The sequence below is a fragment of the Phoca vitulina genome, unplaced genomic scaffold (genome assembly GCF_004348235.1).
Source record: "Phoca vitulina isolate PV1807 unplaced genomic scaffold, GSC_HSeal_1.0 scaffold87, whole genome shotgun sequence".
In the NCBI taxonomy this organism is placed as follows: domain Eukaryota; kingdom Metazoa; phylum Chordata; class Mammalia; order Carnivora; family Phocidae; genus Phoca; species Phoca vitulina.
In genome coordinates, this window is record NW_022589790.1 from 795,326 (window position 1) to 815,840 (window position 20,515).

General features: G+C 44.5%; 1 protein-coding gene and 1 pseudogene across 1 annotated transcript in view; both read left to right on the forward strand.

Moving 5' to 3' along the window:
- The window catches only part of RNF130 (ring finger protein 130), a gene marked incomplete at its 5' end in the record, with an annotated part of 100,458 nt that overhangs the window by 38,410 nt on the left and 41,533 nt on the right, over positions 1 to 20,515 (forward strand). The window contains one exon of the mRNA XM_032395764.1: positions 18,258 to 18,508. Coding sequence (XP_032251655.1) covers positions 18,258 to 18,508 — 251 coding nt within the window. The remainder of the gene's footprint in view (positions 1 to 18,257; positions 18,509 to 20,515) is intronic.
- Positions 6,884 to 10,157, forward strand: LOC116626482 (annotated as a pseudogene).

Here is a 20,515-nt window from a genome sequence, read left to right on the forward strand (position 1 = left end):
TACATAAACTTCTAGAAGAAATCGTAGGAGAGACTCTTAGTCATTTGGGACAGAAAGTTCTTACTCCAAAGACACTATCCATAAAAGACAAGAACAGTGTTAGTCTTCAAAAGTAAAATACCTTGTTATTCAGAAGACACCATGAAGAAAATGAAAAGATAAACCCACAAGCTGGGAGAAAATATTTCCAGCTCATAGATCTGATATATGACTGGTATATGAAGAATTCTTAAAAATCAGTAGTAATAAGATAACTTAATTTTACAATGGGCAGAGGATGTAATGACTTAATATTTCATCAATTATTAGAAAACAAAACAATGAGATATTACTTCACACTCACTAGAATGACTACAATAAAAAAATTCAGATATGACCATGTTTTGTTGAGGATGTGGGTAAACGGGAATCCTCACCCGTTGTTGGTAGGAGTGTGAAATAGTACAGCCAGTTTGGAAAACAGTTAGGCAGGGTGTTTTAAAGTGGGGCACGTATTTACCATATGACTCTGCAGTCCTCCCAGGAATCTACCTAAGAGAAATGAAAAGAATGAAATGTCCACACAAAAACTTGTGCATGAATACTCACTGCCTTATTTACAGTAGTCCAAATAGTGGAAACAACACGAATGTCCGTCAGTGAGTGAGTGGAAAAACAAAACTTGGCCTATCCACAGAATACAGTTCAGCAGTTACACGGAATTGACTACCAATACCTGCAACAACATGGATAAACCTCGAAAGCCTGACGCTCGGTGAAAGCCGGCAGTTAGAAACATCTGCCTGTGGCATGATTTCATGTATGTAGAATGTCTAGGGAAGTCACATTCATAGCGACACAAGGCAGGTTAGCAGGTGTGCAGGCTGGGGGCTGGGTATGCAGATCACCTGCGGTGGGTACGAGAGAACTTTTGGGAGTAATGAAAACATTCTAAAACTGGCTTGTGGTGGTTGTACACCCCCTGTAAATTTACCAAAATCATTGATTTTACACTTACAGAAAGTGAATGTTACGGCATGTAAATTAACCTTTCATTAAACTGTTGTTCAAAAGTGTGATGTGGAGGCACCTAACTGGCTCAGTCAGTGGAGCATGTGACTCTTGATCTTGGGGCCATGAGTTTGAGCCCCACGTTGGGTGTAGAAATTACTTTTTTTTAAAAAGTGTAATGCAGGCTAAAGTTCAGAAGCAGCACAAAAATTCTTAAACTGGAAGCTTCGTTTGAGTTGTCTGCCCCTAACTACTCTTACTTTGAGAGATTTACAGCAAGTACTCATGAGGTGATCTCTTGTGACTTTGGTTCTCATCTTAAGTATTCAGGGCAGAATGATGTTAAAATGTGAGCAAGAAAAATGTAAAAATAAAGACAGTCACTTGCTTTATGATGAGTAGAGACATGCTAAGTGCCCGTGTGTGTGAGACGGAAAGATTAACTCTCAAGTCATGACGTAAACACAGAGGTTAAATATTTTAGAATTACGAAGTCTCTGTCTAAACCAAACTGCTCTAGGTTGGTGCGGCTTATTTTATTTAACCTGAAAAGTTACACAGATTATTTAAATGAAAGCATGGATGTATTGTTAACAAAAGCAATGGAAATAAATCCATTCATTGAAAAGATTTCTGAAATACACTTTTAATTTTTACTTTTAATTAGAGAAAAATTAAAATGCCATTTTGTTTGGGAATTTGTGGATTATGTGCAACAGGCTCATTTTAGGGTGTGAAAGGGTCCGGGTTGTTTCTTGATAGAAGAACTTTTGCCCTTTCCTCTTTGAACCCCTAAGCTATTGTTCATCATCTCCTGTTTTCCAAGCAGAATTCTGTCTTGGTTTCAGTCTGTTCTCCGTGGTGGTGCACCTGTTAACATATTCATCACCCCAGAAAATTGTCATGGAGTATTTTGTCTGGCTCACAGATCTCTGCTTCTTTAGCAATCCCACTCTGTTCTGCTTTCTGCATCTTTCAGAATCATACTTAAGGGTGTGTCACTGACCTGTAATTTGCCACAGGATTCTGCATCATCTTTTTAGTTATAAAAACAAAATTAAATCTCTGTCGGATAATAGAGCACCTCTAAAATAGTGAAAAGAGTTTGGCGTTGACAGTCACAAGGCTGGAATTGGAATCCCAGACCCAGTGATGACTAGCCTTGGGACTTTAGGGGAATGAGTCTTTAAACCATTGGCTCTCATGCGAGAGCATCTGCCTAATTGCCTGACAGGATGATTTTAACTTTATTGAGATAATGAATTTGTTAAGTTGTATAGTTGTTGTTATTTATTATTCTTGTGCCTTGAATGAGCACTACCTCTTTTATAATTATGGAATCAATTGTACTTATTTTTCTAACTTTAAGCTAGTACTTATTTTTTTTAATTTCCAAATATACTTTTTCTTTGTTCTTCTGGTCTTTTTTCCATATGACGTAATTGTTTCAAATGCATTTAGCGTAAAATAGTTCATCAACAGGCATTAAATTACATGTGCTCTATGTCAAGCATTCTGTGAGAGACCCTGTAGGGATCTACAGAAGAAGTGTATGCGAGTGCATGTCCTTAAGGAACATTTTACTCCAATAGGGAGACAAGCATGCGTGAAATAACTGGGACCCACACTGAGTGCTGACTTAGCAGGGCAGGCCTCAGTATTACCGAGAACGAGTTCCTAACTCTGAAGGCTGGCAGGAACTAATCAGAGGACTTCGCAGAGGAGGCTTTCATTGTGCTGGGCCCTACATCGTTGTCAGGATGGGACCAGAGAAGACCCTGTCCGTGGGGGAACCATGTGAGTCAGAGACCTGCTTGGAGGGGCAGGAGTCTGAGGGTGAGGGTAGAAAATGAGGCTGGGTGGGGTGACAGCAAGCATGGGGGTTTGGGTTCCATATGCTAATTCGTGAACAGGTATTTTTTTGAGCTCCTGTCAGGTCTCCAGGTGTAAACAAGGCCCACGTCATAGCTGCGCGATACCTGCTTTCGTGGAGTTATAATCAACATTGAATCAGAAATGATAATTATGAAAAGATCTTATGAAGCATACCTAGTTCCACGGAGTCAGAGAGGGCTGCCTGAGGAGATGGTGTTTGAATAGGAATTCACAGGTTGAGAAGAGTCTTCTAAGCAGGAGAATCCTCAGGGTTGAAGGCTCAGAGGTGGGAGAAAGCAACGTGAAAGCCTTTTAGATACTGGGCAGGAAAGGTTGGGTTGAAGGGGTGGACAGGGAGATAGTAAGTTAAACTTCGAGGCCTCCTCCTCACAGCCGCTGTGTGCCCAAGGCAGGGACTAGTTACTAGTCACGGTGAGGATCTAGGGTTTTGAAAGATGTGGGAGGTGTAGCCCTTGGCCGGTGAGGCTGATGCCGCCTGACTCGATGGCCTCCTCGGGCGCAGCGCTGTGCTGGGGGCTCTGCGGGTGTGGGGCCACCACACCGGGCAACTGAGCAGCTCTGCTCCTCGACGGCTGCTGCTGGTAAGCAGCTAGAAAGTTGTTCCTGGCTTCTCTGCCTCCGAGTGTGGGCTCGGCAAACCCGGCAGGAAGCGTTGGGTGGGGGTGTGGTGGCCAAGCAAGCCCCACACAGTGTGGGCTCCCTCCGCCGCCCGCCAGGTGAAGAGCCTGGAAGCAGGAAGGACCTGGGACACTGGCCCCCTGGCTGAATTCCAGTGGTGTCCGCATTCAGGGTCAGGGAGACGCTGGTTATAAGAAGATCCTGTTTCAGGCCAGCCAAGTGACACTAGATGGAGGCCTGATAGCCTCTGGGGAATGGGGTGAGCTTAGACAGCACCGGCTCAGCACCCACATCATCTCAAGCCTCTCTGGCCCCCATCTTTTCAGCAGAGCAATCCTCAACATGCCGTAGCTCTCTGCTTGTACTCCAGAGAGAATTCTGCCCCGAGAAGCGCTTGCTGTCCTGCCTCATTCCTGTGCTGCTCCTACCCTCTCCCTCCCCAGATGCCCTTCTGTCCCTGTCGTCTGTCCACGTGAGGCTCAAGGATGCTTGCCTCAGTCACTGGATATCCCCCCCGCAACCTATAACTCATAATCTCAAGGAGTGGACCCAAAGATCCATGTCTCAGCCCTCCCCTGCTGGCCTGTCAGTTCTGCCCACCCTTCATTTTAGTCGAGAAACCTTAGATTAGCACCTCTCTATGCTGTGCATTGCGATGTGAACTGATATGAATTGGGAAGAGTCCAAAAAAAAACCCCCAAAGGCCTGGATACGCCCTCAGTGCATTACAGTCCTGGGCCTCGCGGTCTCCAGAGCGCCTTGTTGCCCCTCCTAGACGGTATTGCCCTTCTCCTGTTAGGCTGTTACTTGCATACTTGACTGGCAGAGGGAAAAAGGGCTGCAGGTTTCTGTACGTGGAAGCGTGTGTTTTTCTGTTCTCTGCAGTGGCCAGCAGAATGCCTCGAGCAAAACAAGTGTGTACCGCACTGAAATGATTTTGTGAAGGTACTTAGTTCTATTGAGCTTTCCTGCCACTTAAGCATAGAGGGCTGACCGAAAAATTACACGTAGTTAAGTATAAGTATTTTGTGTTTTTGCTCTGTGAACGATGTTCCAAGAGCTTGCCTGTGTTTGTCCTACTGAATGCCCTTCATCTGATGCCTGAAGGACATCTCTCCCAGCGCGGTGTCCGTGACATCATTGACAGGAAAGTCAGCTCAATTTGTGGTTTTCTCCCTTACCTCTAGTTAGCAGGAGGAGTTCTTTGTAATGTAGTTAGCGGATGTGTGGTAGTATAAAAGGAAGTTACAGGCTCTTGGATAGTTTAAAATAATGTACATTTCTCTGAAAGTTAAGGATTTATTTTCTTGGATTTTAAAAATTTATATAGGCTTTACTGTTACTGTTTATCAGTCTTAGATTGTGTCAAACCGTTCTCAAGTTGGAAATCTCTTACGGTTTTATCTGTGGACATTCTTTCCATTGTTAGTAGAAAAATGTAATTTAGATAAAGATGCAACCAAGTAATAATGTTGCTTTTCAGTCTTGGTATCAATCTGCAGTATCAGGTGCTTCTTCCTGTTCCTTCGGCTGCTTGAACAGGATTACTTGAATGGCCCTTTACCTTCTTTTTTCCATCATATTCTCTTAAAGAAAAAGAAAACCTCTGTAGCTTTATATTATCAAGCAATAAATAGAAAAACATCACTTTGTACAAGATAGAAAATTCACTTTGTGAATATAAAAAAATCACTTTATGAAAGCAGTAAAGATAAATCATAAACATGTTGCAAAATATCTTTAAATAACAGTAATTTGGGCCACTTAGTGTCAATCTAGTATCTTTATCCTAAAAAAACCCATCAAGAAAATAAGTAAGAGTCACACTGTTGTTTTACTGTTTAAAGTTTTTTTGTCCTAATTGAATATGGATTTAATTACCTCAGAAAAGATGGAGCCTACAGTTTAAATGTACTGCTGTGGCAGGAAATAAGAATTTAAGTCGTATGTATTTCTTTGCCTGAGTTGCAAATATTTCTCCTACTATCTTCCATGTGATCCATACACTTTTTAGAAAATGCGGAATTATCAAAAAATATATATATAAAACTGAAACACTCAATGGAACAGAGTAGAAAGCTCAGAAATAAACCCACAACTACGTGGTCAATTAATCTTTGACAGAGCAGAGAAGAATATCCAATGGGAAAAAGACAGTCTTTTCAACAAAGAGCATTGGGAAAACTGGACAGCAACGTGCAAAAGAAAGAAAGCGGACCACTTTCCTATACCACACACAAAAATAAATTCAAAATAGGTTAAAAAAGACCTAAATGTGATACCTACAACCATAAAAATCCTAGAAGAAGATACAGGCAGTAACCTCTTTGACATTGGCTGTAGCAGCTTTTTTCTAGATATTTCTCCTGAGGCAAGGGAAGCAAAAACAAACTATCGGGACTTCATCAAAGTAAAAATCTTCTGCACAGAGAAGGAAACAATCAACAAAACTAAAAGGCAACCTACAGGGAGAAGATACTTGCAAATCATGTATTTGTTAAAGAACTAGTATCCAAAATATATAAAGAACCTATCAAACTCAACACCTAAAAAAAATCCAATTAAAAAATGGGCAGAAGACATGAACAGCCATTTCTCTAAAGAAGACGTCCAAATGGCCAACAGACACATGAAAAGATGCTCAACATCACTCATCATCAGAGAAATGCAAATCAAAACCACAATGAGATATCACCTCACACCTGTCAGAATGGCTAAAGTCAGAAACACAAGAAACAACAGGTGTTGGTGAGGATGTGGAGAAGGCAGAACCCTCTTGCACTGTTGGTGGGAATGCAAACTGGTGCAGCCATTCTGGAAAACAGTATGGAGGTTCCTCAAAAAGTTAAAAATAGAACTACCTTATGATCCAGCAATCACATTACTGGGTATTTACCCAAAGAATATAAAAACACTAACTCAGAGAGATACATGCAACCCTATGTTTATAGCAGCCGAGATAGGGAAGCAGCCCAAGTGTCCACTGACTGGTGAATGGATTAAGAGTAGTGGGGGGGGGGGGGAGGTGTATAATGGAATATTACTCAGCTATCAAGAAGAATGAAATCTTGCCATTATCAATAACATGGATGAAACTAGAGAGTATACTGCTAAGGGAAATGAGTCAGAGAAAGACAAATACCATGTGGAATTTAAGAAACAAACGAGCAAGGGAGGGTGGGGGGGGGAAACAAACCAAGATACAGACTATTAACTATAGAGAATAAGGTGATGATCACCAGAGGAGAGGGAGTGGGGAAACAGGTGATGGGGATTAAAGAGGGTGCTTATGGTGAGCACTGGGTGTTATATGGAATTCTTGAATCACTATTTTGTACACCTGAAACTAATAAACACTGTATGTTTACTGGAGTTAAAATAAAAACTTCAAAAAAATAAAACAAACACTTAGGCCCTAGCTTCTTAAAAATAAAAATTGCTTATAAAGAATAACTGCTGATGGTTCTGTTCAGAAGCCTTCCCAGAAGCTCTGACGTTTTCCTTTGTGTCTCTGAATCCTTATTGAAGTAGAAGCGAGGAGCCCATCCATCTGCCAGAGACTTGAGACAGTCTATCCACTCACCTTCCTGTCTCACTCTGACCTTGCACGCTCTGTCTCCCGAGTGGGCTGCTTCAACTCCCCACTTGGTTTGCCGTTTTATCTTCCTTGTGCTTATCTTTCCCTCACTGGCAGCAGAAGGGAGGAAGAAGCCAAAGTAACGTAAAGGATCAGCAGAGGTTTAGAACACTGGCTTCGAAAGCAGGTCCATAGTTGACAGGATGGAAGACGCGGTTTCCTTGGTAGCTGTCCCTGGGCCGACCGGGAGGCCTGGTGGGGAGGCCTCACAGCTCTCCGCACTTGAGGTTTGTCAGAGCGGGGGGCCCCGGGGAGGCAGGAGAATGCTCTGTCCTGTGGGACTGTCCTCCGCATTGGATGAGAGCTGCGTCCCCAGTCCCATGCCTGCAGAGCCCAGTGACAGCTGTCCACGTGAACAGCCACATACAACCCGTCCCCGGAGTCTGCGGACAGGCTCTGCCCCACTGAGACCCAGTGTCACCTGCCAGGTCTGTGGTGCCTTTGGAGCAGGAATGCAGAGGGGTCCCTTGGGGGGGGGGGGGGCATGGGAATGGCCGAACGATGAAGGAAAGGGGACAGGCTTATGTAACTCCTGCTAGTTCCACCCTCCACCTGCTGTCCTTTCCCCCCTACCCGGGCCGACTTTTTCATCCTTTCTCCCAGTGCAGATCTGCTGGGCATGAGTTCTCGCATCACTCACCTATCTGAAAACGTCTTTTTTCTGCCATTGCTTTTCAGGGACATAGACACAGAGTTCTGAGCTGACAGCGCTTTCCGCACTTTAAAAAGTGTTGTTACTTTGTTTTCCAGCCTCTGTTCTTCCTGATGAAAGATGTTCTCTTTTATATAATGTCTTTTTTTTAATTGTATTTTTTTTAGAATGGTGTTACAGAAAAATTGCAAAGACGGTACAAAGAATGCCCCCAGGTTCCCCTGTTAACCTCTTACGTTAGTTTGGTACCTGTGTGATAACTAGCGACCCAGTCAGCACAGGTACGCTGTCATTAACCAACGTCCGTGCTTTATTCAGATTTCCTTAGTTTTTACATAATGTCCATTTTCTGTGCCAGGATCCAGCCCATGAGGGGGGGTCCCTATGTCTCCTTTGTTTCTGGCTGTGACAGTTTCGTAGACTTCCCTGTGACAGTTTCGTAGACAAACTGTTTTGACAGTTTTGAGGACTCCTGGTCAGGTATTGTGTAGCATGTCCTTCAACTGGGATTTGATGTCTTTCTCATGATTAGACTGAGGATATGGGGCGTTGAGAGGAAGATCACAGGGTCCACACTGTCAACATGAATGGTCACTGTCACCTGGCTGTTTGTCGGGCTTCTCCACCGTGAAGCTCCTCGTTTCTCTTGTCCATGCGGTACTCTCTAGAAGGAGGCCACTGTGCACAGCCCACACGTAAGGAGTAGGGAGTATTACTTGGAATTACTCTGCATGAATGATTTGTTTCTTCTCCATTTCTTAATTTATTCAGTCATTTATTTATATCAGTATGGACTTGTGGGTAGTTATTTTATACTTTGTGATAGAATACAGTGCTATTTTGCTTATTTCTGTTGCTCACACTATTCCATCTTTGGCCCTTGGGAGCACTTTCTCTTGGCTCCGGGTCCTTAGACATACACTCATTACCATTGGTATTGGGTTTTTTTATTTGTTTTGTTTTTGAGCACTTTCTTCCTTTCTGGTGCTCTGAGGTGCTCTAGGCTCATCTTGTATGACTTCCTGTCCCAGCCCGAGAATCGGCTGTTTTCTCCCAGGGACCCTGGTTTCCATTGATCGGAGAAGGGCATTAGAAACCAACTCCGGGCATTAAATGTGCTCATTACTGTTGTGGTTTTGTTGCGTCTGGGCCCTCTCAGCTGACAGAGCAAGGGAATATGTGTATGTATACCAACCCTTGTATGTACACGTATCCGTAAATACTTCTGTACGTAACCTTCCATATCTGTATTGAGCTAAGAATGAGTCCATACCCATGTCTCCAGCTCCAATCCATGACCACATGGATCATTCTAGCCTCCTCTGCGCTTGCCTGTAAAGTCCTACCCCGACTGAGAAGCCTGGCTCCCACCACCCACCATCCATTTCCTTGTTGAGTTCACTGAGCGCTCTCAGACTTACAGATTCTTAAACATAAATAACAGGTCTGCAGGCTTTTAGAGTGCTGGTGCTTGGTGCGTATCTTCTCTGGGTGGAATGCCTCAGTACTTAACCTTTCTCTCTCCTCCCATTTAAAATGCTTCTATCAAAAATTTGTAAGAGAAGTCTTCCTCTCTGGGCTCAGACCTAGTTCACGGCGACATGGCTAAACGCACCAAGAAGGTCGGAATCGTGGGTAAATACAGGACCCGTTAGGGTGCCTCCCTCAGGAAAATGGTGAAGAAGATTGAAATGAGCCAGCACGCCAAGGAAACTTGCTCCTTCTGTGGCAAAACAAGATGAAAAGACGAGCAGTGGGGATCTGGCGCCGTGGCTCCTGCATGAAAACCGTCGCTGGTGGTGCCTGGACCTACAGCACCGCTTCTGCCGTCACAGTGAAGTCGGCCATCAGACGACTGAAGGAGTGGAAAGGCCAGCAGAAGCTCCACCGTTTGAAACATAGCTAGCCTATAATAAATGGGTTCATTTATGTAACAACAACAAAACATTTTGTAAGAAAATACAAATGTAAGTATCTTAACTTGAAAATGACATGAAACTAGGTGGATCTTGGAATACACGAAACAACAGAAAGAAGGTATTCATTAAGTTAACCTGCAAATGCGTTCAAAAAATTAGTAACAAGGGTTTGTGGAGACTTGGGTTAAGTAACAGGTCCAGCAGAGAATCCCTGGGAACCTTCTATCCTGTAATCCCTACATGCCCTAACGTGTGCCATGGCTCCCAAAATACATATTGAAAGCTTGGGCCGTATCCTTGGGACATAATATTGAGAATATTCATAATATTCAGATGTAGGAAGAGGTTAGCCTCATACTGCTCTTGATAATGGGTGTGTTGTATTCATTTTCAGCATTTTTTTTTTTTTAAACTTTTTTAGATTTTATTTATTTGACAGAGACACAGCAAGAGAGGGAACACAAGCAGGGGGAGTGGGAGAGGGAGAAGCAGGCTTCCCGCAGAGCAGGGAGCCCGATGTGGGGCTCAATCCCAGGACCCTGGGATCACAACCTGAGCCAAAGGCAGACACTTAACGACTGAGCCACCCAGGCATCCCTATGTATCTATTTTGTTGTTTTGTTTTGTTTTTTTAAGATTTTATTTATTTATTAGAGCACAAGTTGTGGCAGAGGGAGAGGGAGAAGCAGACTCCCCGCCCAGCAGGGAGCCCGATGCGGGGCTCGATCCCAGGACCCCGGGATCATGACCTGAGCCGAAGGCAGACGCTTAATGACTGAGCCACCCGGGCACCCCCACATTTTATTTTAATAAAGACATTGAAAAACTGCTGTCCACAAGTGAACAGGATGGAAAAGATCTGTGAACAGTGTTTTACCATTTGGAAGTTGAGCATGAAAATGAATAATGACAGTAATGATTTTATTAGCCCATTAAATAATATAGGAACATGAGTTCATACTAATCTTTTTTTATATAAGATTTTATTTATTTAAGAGAGAGAGAAAGCGAGCACATGAGCAGAGGGGAGGGGCAAAGGGAGAGGGAGAAGCAGAGCCTGATTCGGGACCCTGGGATCATGACCTGAGCTGAAGGCAGACGCTCACCTCACTGAGCCACCCAGGCGCCCCAAGTTCATACTAATCTAAAAAGTAAAAGTGTATTGAAATCTTGATGAGGAGTGGAGTATTTACCGAGTCTCAAAGTACCTCCGCACAGAATACTTAGGAGTTACAAAGAGGGGAAAGAGTGACTTCTCAGTGGAAATGCCTGGAGAGCATCCCTTTGGCAAACCACTCAATCAGGGTGAACTTCCGCTGTATTGGGCTGTGTCCTCACTGTGCCCCACCTGCTAGCACGTGCCGAAGACAGCACAGCCTCACTTCTTCTGGTGTTGCTGCCAGGAGTGCATGACCTGAGTCTAGCCCCGCGGAGACACCGGCTCCGTCCAGACAGAGGGGCTGTATGTCATCTTCCCAAGTGTCGAGGTCAGGGACATCAGGGGGCATCTGAGAGACTGTTCCAGACTGACAGAGAGCCACGAGATGTGACGGCTGAATGCAGTTCGTGCGGCTCTGATCCCGATCTGCTCTAGGACGTTGTTGGGAAACTGGGGACGCTTGAATGGACTCTGAGATTAGGCAGCAGTAATGCGTCAGCACGCACTTCCCAGTTTGCGTGGTTGTGCTCTGTTTATAAATGGTTTTTGTTTGTGGAAGACACACTGAATGTTTGGAGGGGATGACACATCATACCAGTAACTTCCTCTTGAATGGTTTGGGGGAAAAGAGGTTTTTATACCATACTTCCAGCTCTTCTGTGTTAGAGTTTTGAAAAATATTTATAAATGAATAATCTGGGGCTCTAGGAGGAGTTAGTGTGGAGAAAAGCCCGAGGTGGAGTCCCAGAGAAGAGGCCTTGGACTATCCGAATGAAGGACTGCTGCATGGGAGAGGAATTTCCCTCCATTCTGGGACGTTCAGCTTGAGGTTGGGGTGTTTGTTATATTTGGTGGCCAGTTTATTGGCAGGATTTTTCCTTCTTGATACATAACAGTAATGATGCACCTGACAGTTGATGGTATTTTACACCATTGATACATGAAATACAGTTTATTTGCTTGGTGGTGCTTTTCGAGCGAAGAGAACCAAGAGCCATGAATGGGCATTTAGGAATCAAGATTTTAATTATAAGGAAGACCTTTCTAATACTTAAAAGTGCCTGTGGATAGAGCTAGCTACCTCAGCCGGTCAGGAGTTACTTGTATTGTGTTGAAGATGACCCCTAAGAACTCTCGTAACTAAAACATTCTCTGACCTCTGCTGACTGGTGATTGTCTCCCCAGTTACCCCCTCCCTTCGTTTCTGCCTCTAGATGAAGGAAGAAAATGGCTTTCTCTTTTGTGCGGGTCTTTGCTCCTGCCGTCTTTTCTTTTTTGACGTGGAAAAAACAGATCATATGATGAGTGCCTACACTCAGGAGATGGTATGAGAACAGAAACTGACGTTTGAGCTCTGGGTACTGAGCCCCTTTGCTCTACTTGGTCTGAGACTGAAGGAACGAGGGTTTAGTAGACCCTGGTTCTTGTTGAGAGTGGAGTATCGTCTGGAATTAATCACGTGACTTTGGAGTCCCTTGGTGGCTCACCATTGAGCTCCTGAATGTCAGCCTCGTGGCCGGGGAGTCAGGTTCAAGCTAATCAGCGTTGTGCAGCCGTGGGCACCACCCAGATGCCGTGGTGTTGGTGTTTTCTCGATTCAGTGACGGAACTTGACCCTTCACTCTTGTGCTCCACACACTTGCTTCCCCACGCTCCTCAGAGGCCTTGACTCCTGGCTGGCTTACCCACGCCGTCGTCCCGGCCAGCCTCCGCGTCCACGGGAAAGTGCACACCTGGCCTAAAACCCATCCTCAGTGTCTCCCAGAACTGGTACGTCTCTGGTCTCGAGTCTGGTGTCCTGTTCTCTGACCAATGCTTCTTCCCTTTCTCTCCTCTCCTCTCCTCTCCTCTCCTCTCCTCCTGACCTTTGGTTTTGCTGAAGCTTCCTGGTCCTTGAGCCTTCGCTCCGTTTTCTTCCGGTTCTCCTCCTCCAGGCGTGATGCCTCCATTCTGCTTGGACTATATGAGCCACCGTTTCAGTCACTGTGATCAGCAGCATCGTTTGGGTACTGGAGTGTCTGCTGTCACACACCATTAGGCCCATTTGGCTCCCAAAATGCTTTGAATGTCAGGTTAAGGAGTTTGAACTTTATTTAGTTGACGTAAGGGATAAAGGCTTTTTCTTTCTTTTTTTTTTTTTTCTTTAATTTTTGTTGAAGTATGGTTGACACACAGTGTGATCTGAGTTTTGGGTGTACAACATAGGGGTCCGACGATTCTGTACACGACTCGGTGCTCACCACAGGGGTGGTCGTCATCTGTCCCCGTACAGAGTTCTGTATTCCCTATGGCGCACTTCTCATCTCTGTGACTCATCTTACCACCACGAGCTTGTACCTCTCAATCCCCTTCACCTACCTCGCCATCCCCCACCCCCTCTATTTAAGAGTCTGGTTTTTGTTGGTTGCTCATTTGTTTTGTTTTTTAGGTTCCACATATGAGTGAAATCATATGGCATTTGTCTTTCTCAGTCTGACTTATTTCACTTAGCATAATACCCTCTGGGCCCATCCGTGGTGCGGCAAATATCAGAGGCTTTGGACAGAGTGACGTGACAAATCAGGCTTTGGAAAAGCACTGGCAGGTCTCAGCAGGATGTCTATAACTGATACAACCTGTCGTCTACATTGTAGATCTGTAGAACTAAAGCTGTGTTCATTTCCTAAAAGAACGTAGCATATCTTCTTTTTTCCTCCCCCTTGAGTTCTTTTAAAGGGGGTCAAAGCAGAGGAGACTGAGGACTGGGTTTGAAGAAGCGCGAGTGTTACAGATAAACATCTGAGAAGGACCGAGGTCCGTGGAAGGGACAGTGGGGAGAGGGCCTCAGGCCATTTGCAAGCAGACTCACTGAGGCACAGGCATGGCGGGCGCCCCTGATCCGTGCAGCTTGATGAGAGAGTTACAGAAGCTCCCTGGGGTTCACCCACCTGTTCCATGCTGGAAGCTGGGAGAGGACTCCCGCATCTGGAGCACAAATCCCTGTGAAAGCCAGGGGGGCTGTGTTGGTCAGCAGGTGCGTGCGGTGGGGAGGAATGAACGAATGGGGGGGAGTTCCAGAATTCGGTCAGAACAGTTCTGTATCAGAGTTCAGTTTCTTGAAGGTGATAAACGAATCGTGTCCTTGTTCTTAGGAGAGAGTGCTGAAGTATTAAAGGAGGAAACGTCATGATTTGAAACTGTCCTGGGGTTTGAAAATTCTCCAAGGGAGAAGGAATTTTTTTTTTAAAGGCGGGAGGAGGGCAGAGAATAGAATTGTTTTAATAAAGTAGCCAAACTCAAGCAGTAGAAACATAGATTCACATTAAAGAACAGAAGTGGAGAAGGTTTTAAGAAAATAGGTGAAAGCAGGGATCGCACTGATTTTTACTGACTTGTCATCTCTGATAAATTAATCCTGGCTGCTGAGCATGTTGAAATGCATGGGATTCTGAGGCCGTATCCGTGATTAATTAGCAGTGTTGGCCAAGGGCTTAGGCTTCGGGTTAGTGGTGGTGCCTGGGCCAAATATCTGTCATCTCTCCTGGAGTGTTTACATCATTATAGTCTAATAAGTCTTTACCTCTTACCAGTCACTACTTGACCTAACCCGACTGTTATCCTGAAGCTTACACCTTCTCTGGCCTTACTACCCCCCGGAAGCTGGGCCAGGGCTTCTCAGATCTTCAAAAGTCAAGTGCAAAGGCATCCTTCAATCAGGGTCTCTGAGCCCAGATCAGCTTTAGGGGTTGGGAGTGAGGAGATCCATGAACCTCTCCAGAGATCAGCAGAATGAGGGCTTTTCTTGTAGGAGGGGTCGCCTGTCCTCAGATTCTCTAAGTGATTGACAGGCAGAAATGGTTAAGAACCTAGTGGCTTGACTAGAATTCTCACAACCTGCTGTAATTCTTCTTCACTTTACTTGAGGAGCAGTGTCTTAGCCTCCTTCCCTGTCCTGCTAGCAATCTCCTCCTCTCTACTAGCCTGATGAGACTACCTGCTTGGGCTCCTCTCTCCAGCCCCTTTAAGATTCTCCTTTGCTTAGGACACCTGGCTGGCTCAGTCCATTAAGCGTCCGACTCTTGGTCTCAGCTCAGGTCATGATTTCAGGGTTGTGAGTTCAAGCCCCACATTGGGCTCCATGCTGGGCGTGGAGCCTACTTTAAAAGGGAAAAAAAAAAAAAAGATCCTCCTTTGGTCTTTTTTTTTTTAATAGGTATACCTTTTACTTATCCATTACTTTGTTTAGCCTTTTTTTTTTTTTTAATTGAATTGTAGTTGGATTCTCCTTTGCTCTTTGAGGATAAATGTAGTTTTCACATAATCAAGAACAGGTATAAAGGAAAAAATCCTCTTGTGTGTGTCAGCTGTGTTATTCACACAGAATGCTTCTGTGACAGTGTGTGGGGCTTCCCCTATATGAAGCAGTTGTCGGCCATACCAGCTGGGTGTCCTAGAATTCAGTTGGATTCTGACCCTGTCTGCCTGGAGTTCGCATCAGATCCCACGGGTTAATGGAGCAATCCCACAAGGCTGCCCCCTCCTTGCCCCACTTCAAAGCCAACCAAAAGTCCCAGGCTGTCACCTGTACTTCTGACCTGCTGGCTATAAATCAGGGTTCCCACAACCCCTCATAGTGTTCAAAACTTTGTTAGACTGGCTCACAGAACTCAAGGAAACACATTTCCTGGTTTAATATAAGGAATATAGTAAAAGATCCAGATGAATGGCCAGCTGAAGATGCATGGGGCAAGGTATGTGGGAAGGGGCCTTCTGGCTTGCCACCCTCCCAGCCCCTGCACGTGTTCACCAACCCAGAAGTTCTCCAAACCCCACACTTTGGGGGTTTTTATGGAGAATTCATCACATAGGCATGATCGGTCATTAACTCGGTCTCCATCTCCTCTCCCCTCCCCAGGGGATGGAGGGCATGGGCTGAAAGTTCCAAGCTTCTCCTCATGGCCCACTGAGAGTCATCTCATTAGAACCAAAGACTTCTGTCACCCAGGAAGTTCCAAAGAATTTTGGAGCTCCGTGTCAGGATCCAAGACCAGATAGCAGAAGAAAAGATGCTCCTAATGCTCTTATCACTTAGGAAATCGCCAAGGGTTTTAGGAGCTCTGTGCCAGGAACCCGGGTGGACCAATATATCTGTTTTCTCTTATTTCACAGCAGGTAAATTTTCTGTCTTTAAAAAAAGTGGACGTTAGGACAGGGAGCACGTGGCTGGCTCAGTCGGTAGAGCATGCGACTCTTGATCTCGGGATTGTAAGTTCGAGCCCCACATTGGGTGTAGAGATCATCTAAAAATAAAATCTTTAAAAACAAAAAAAGGTAAACTTTAGGGAACCTTGATCATAGTATGTGCTCAATAAATATTGTTGAATGGATGGTTGAAATAATTAAACGCTTCTTTTCCCAAACAGCTTTCCTGTTGAAATTAGGTGATGTTCCCTTAGTGTTCTTTGAACGTGTGAAATTGCGTGGATCGGTTGCCCCGGCTACCTGTGCAGCCTTCCCTACTACTCTCCCAGCTTGAGTCTTCAAGAGGAAGTCTCAGAACTGGTTTCTAAAACCCTTTGTACCTGGTGCGATTATAAAGCAATGAGACTGATTGTCATGTGTCGCTTGTGGGATCCGTCTCAGTTACTTTATAGCCGTGCCCGGTACCCGACACCGCACACCGTTGCCTGCTGAAGAGCAGTCCAAAAGCACAGACCTCAGGTTTCTTAAATGGAAAATTTGAATGGTTTAGCATTATTTGATGATTTTTCTTTAACTCACTGACCAGAACTCTTATTTCAGAAAGATAAATTAGATGTTAACTTTGTTGCTTACTTTACTGTTGCAGTTTTCTTTTTGTGTTTTGGATTTTTTTAAATCAGTATTCTGATAAGCTGCTGTTCTGATAAAGTGGCTGGCACGATTTTGCATAAGGTAATACAGAAGGTCTGTGTTCCACCGGGTTAAATTCTTCGTGAAACTTTTAATTATTGAATTTCTTTTCAGTTGCCTGTGGCCTTTTGACTGCCTGGGATAACAAGGGTAGTTCTTTTAGTTAAATACGGTAAACACGTAAACCAAATACTTAGTAGTATTCACTGAGGAAGCCTTTGAAAGGGCAAGTTGTGGGGTGTTTGTTCATTTGGCTTTGGTGGTTTACATTGATGTGCAGACCTTATTCAGATTTGGATAAATAGTTCTAATTTTCTCTTTCCTGAAATAGAAATGTTTCCTCTCCTTCCTCCGACCCCCAGAGTCTTAGTCTTTGCTTTGAAGTGTGCTGGAATAGTGTGTGCCCGGTAGCTCGTCGCCACCAGCCTCAGCTGAGGAGGACGACCGCGGGCGGCCCGGGTGGCATAGCACAGCTGCCCTTTTTCCTGGAAAGGAGATGGGGACTGACTTCCCTTGTGGAGGAGGAAAGGAGTAATCTCACTCTCCACAGGAGAGAGAGTAGCTTGCGCTGACGGTAGTACTCCTCCTGGAAATTACGTAAGTGAACCAAGTGGATGAGTCGAGGAGCAAGCAACTTAGCATCCTGGCAGTTCGTGGCCTTCAGTAGCTTGTCGCTGTGGCAGGACGTCTGGACAGCTGCTGGAAGCTGCAAGGGTTTTGATGCCCAGCTAGTCCAGGGTGTTGACGCTTGGACGTGTCTCAGGGAGGGTTTGATTTCCAGAAGGATCCCGGGGTAAACAAGAAAGGAACCTTCCTCTCCTGAGGTCTAGACGCAAGACCAGAGGGAGTCTCTCGGTTACTAATGAAGGTCGCAACCACCACGGCGTTTGGCTTTGGCAGCTCCGTTAGCAGACGTGTGTCACGTCGGGGGTGTTATAAAGCTGCAGATCCTGTACCTCTTTCTGTTCCTTGTACTAGTTCTGCACACAACAGGTGCTCCGTAGATATTTCTAAGAAAGAGTAGTGCAAAAAGTACCAATTTTTTGTACTATAAATAATAGCGCTTTTTGTACTATAAATACTAGCGCTGTTCTCCTTTTCCTAAGGAGCTGGGACTTTCTAAGGAGCGTTTTAATGGAAAAGGTTTTACAGTAAAGACCTGCGGTGATTTTATCACATTATGTTGTTGTATCCTGTGTTTTATACTGTCTGCTGTCACATATGGCTGATTTAATCATTTGTTCTATAAATACAGTTGTAAGACAAGGTACTGTGGCTCCTAGCACTGCAGTCCTTCTACACTTTGTCCGAGTCTTAAGCACGCCACAAAGATTCTTGTTCCCACTTGGTGCCAGCATACCCAACTGCAGATTCATTCCATTTGAAAAGGTGAATCTGCAGACCCTTGCTATTAGCAGGAATCGTAGTCTTTTTTCTAAGTAGCATTTTCATATGTGTGATGTTCCTGTAAGTTTTAAAGGTCACTTGAGCATCTATATTTATTTTACATTACAGGCACTGGAGATATTATTGCTGTCATGATTACAGAATTGAGGGGTAAGGATATTTTGAGTTATCTGGAGAAAAACATCTCTGTACAAATGACAATAGCTGTTGGAACGCGAATGCCGCCAAAGAACTTCAGCCGTGGCTCTCTAGTCTTCGTGTCAATATCCTTTATTGTTCTGATGATTATTTCTTCAGCATGGCTCATATTCTACTTCATTCAGAAGATCAGGTACACGAATGCACGCGACAGGAACCAGGTGAGCTCCTGGCACTCTCTAATGATCCATGCTTACCAGCCGTAATTTGGAGATGTCTATTGTGGTCATACACAGTACAAAGTTTTTCACTTAAGAAAAAAGTCGTGACCCTCAGTCGTGTCCATATGTTGAAAACATATTTACATACATTATTTTCTGGATTTTTTTTAAATGCCTGAATGGGGAATTTACCTTTACAGTGATCACTTGGAATATCCTAGGTAAATGGTTAGCTTAGTATCATAATATGATCTGGCTAACTCTAGTAATTTGGAGAACTATCACGGAGTTGCATTTTTGAGCTGGTAGCCCTGGTTGTCGGTGGCAAGGGGAGCTGGGAGCCTTCACGTACTTTCATTCCCTGTGTGTTATCTATTCAGAAAAATAAGTCAATTAAAAATTACCTAACCCTGTTTAAGCTTGGCCGTGGGGTGACAGTGAGGTGGAAAAGGACCCATAGAAGAGAGGTATCTGGTCGTCCTAGAACTTCCATTGGTGAGCACAAACTGAGCTCAGCGGGTTTCAGCTCAATGACTAAAGACTCAGGAAGGACAAGACAGCGTGCCACCCTGTAGTGGAGGGCCTACAGGCGGTGACCTTGTCCGTTTGTTAGCTTGTTCGATGCCCTCTAGACAAAACGTGCACCCAAGGGGCCCGGTTGGAAGTGTGAGGTCCCAGCCCCAGTCAGAGGCTTCTCTGTTAGGAAACTAGCAAGGGAGCTGCTTGGAGGGTGGTTTGAAGCCAGTCTTCATGGAATGCCATCCAGACCCCTGTGGGAGAGCTGAAATTTTCAGCCTTCCTCATTCCAGTGAAAGCACAGATACTGCTATGGAACAGATCCAAGTTCGAATCCCGACCTTATCACCAGTTTGCCGTGGTCTTTCCTTTTTTTTTTTTTTTTTAAAAGATTTTATTTATTTATTTATTTGAGAGAGAGAATGAGATAGAGAGAGAGAGCATGAGAGGGGGGAGGGTCAGAGGGCGAAGCAGGCTCCCCGCTGAGCAGGGAGCCCGATGCGGGACTCGATCCCGGGACTCCAGGATCATGACCTGAGCCGAAGGCAGTGGCTTAACCAACTGAGCCACCCAGGCGCCCCTGCGGTGGTCTTTCTTAGAGAGTTTATTTTACTTCCCAGTTTGTGTCTTCATCTGAAAATAGGTATAAAATATCTGAAAACTATAATTTATTGCACATTTATGTGCCCTGCTCTGTGCAGTATCCTATGTACCTTTAAAGTTTTTTATTATGATAATTTTTATTATTTATAATTTCATACCTCGAGAAGCTGTGAGAAGAGTATAAAGTATTCCCTTCCCCAGATTCTTCAACTGTTAACATTTTACCCTAGTTCCTTTTCTGTGCATACATACTTTTTTTAACCATTTGAGAGTCAATTTGAGATATGATGTCCCTTTACCCTTTAAATACCTCAATGTGTATTTTTAAAAAGCAAGAACATTTCTCACATAATCACAGTACGATTATCAAGATCAGGAAGTTAACCTTGGTACAACACCAGATCTACAGATCTAAGATTCTGAGTTCTGTAAAACTGTCGTACTTAGAGCGGCGCTGGCTCAGCCGGCAGAGCATGGCCCTCTTGCTGTCAGGGTTATGAGTTTAGGCCCCACCTTGGGCACGGAGCCTACTTAATAATGTCCTATATAGCAAAGCGAACCCTGGATTGATCCAGATTGTACGTGGCATTCAGTTGCCATGTCCCTTTTTTTTTAATTTTTTTAAGTAAGCTCTGCACCCAATATGGGGCTTGAACTCACAACCCCAAGATAAAGAGTCGCGCGCTCTACCGACCCGAGCCGGTCAGGTGCCCCTGTTATGTCTCTTTCAATCTGTCTCATGGCATTGACATTTTTGAAGAGTCCGAGCCATTTGTTTTGTATTTGAGTTTGTCTGATATGTGATGTTTCTGCATCATCAGATCCAGGTTATGTGCATTTTTTTAGGAACATCAGTCCTTTACATTTGTTAAAGTTTTTATTTTGAGA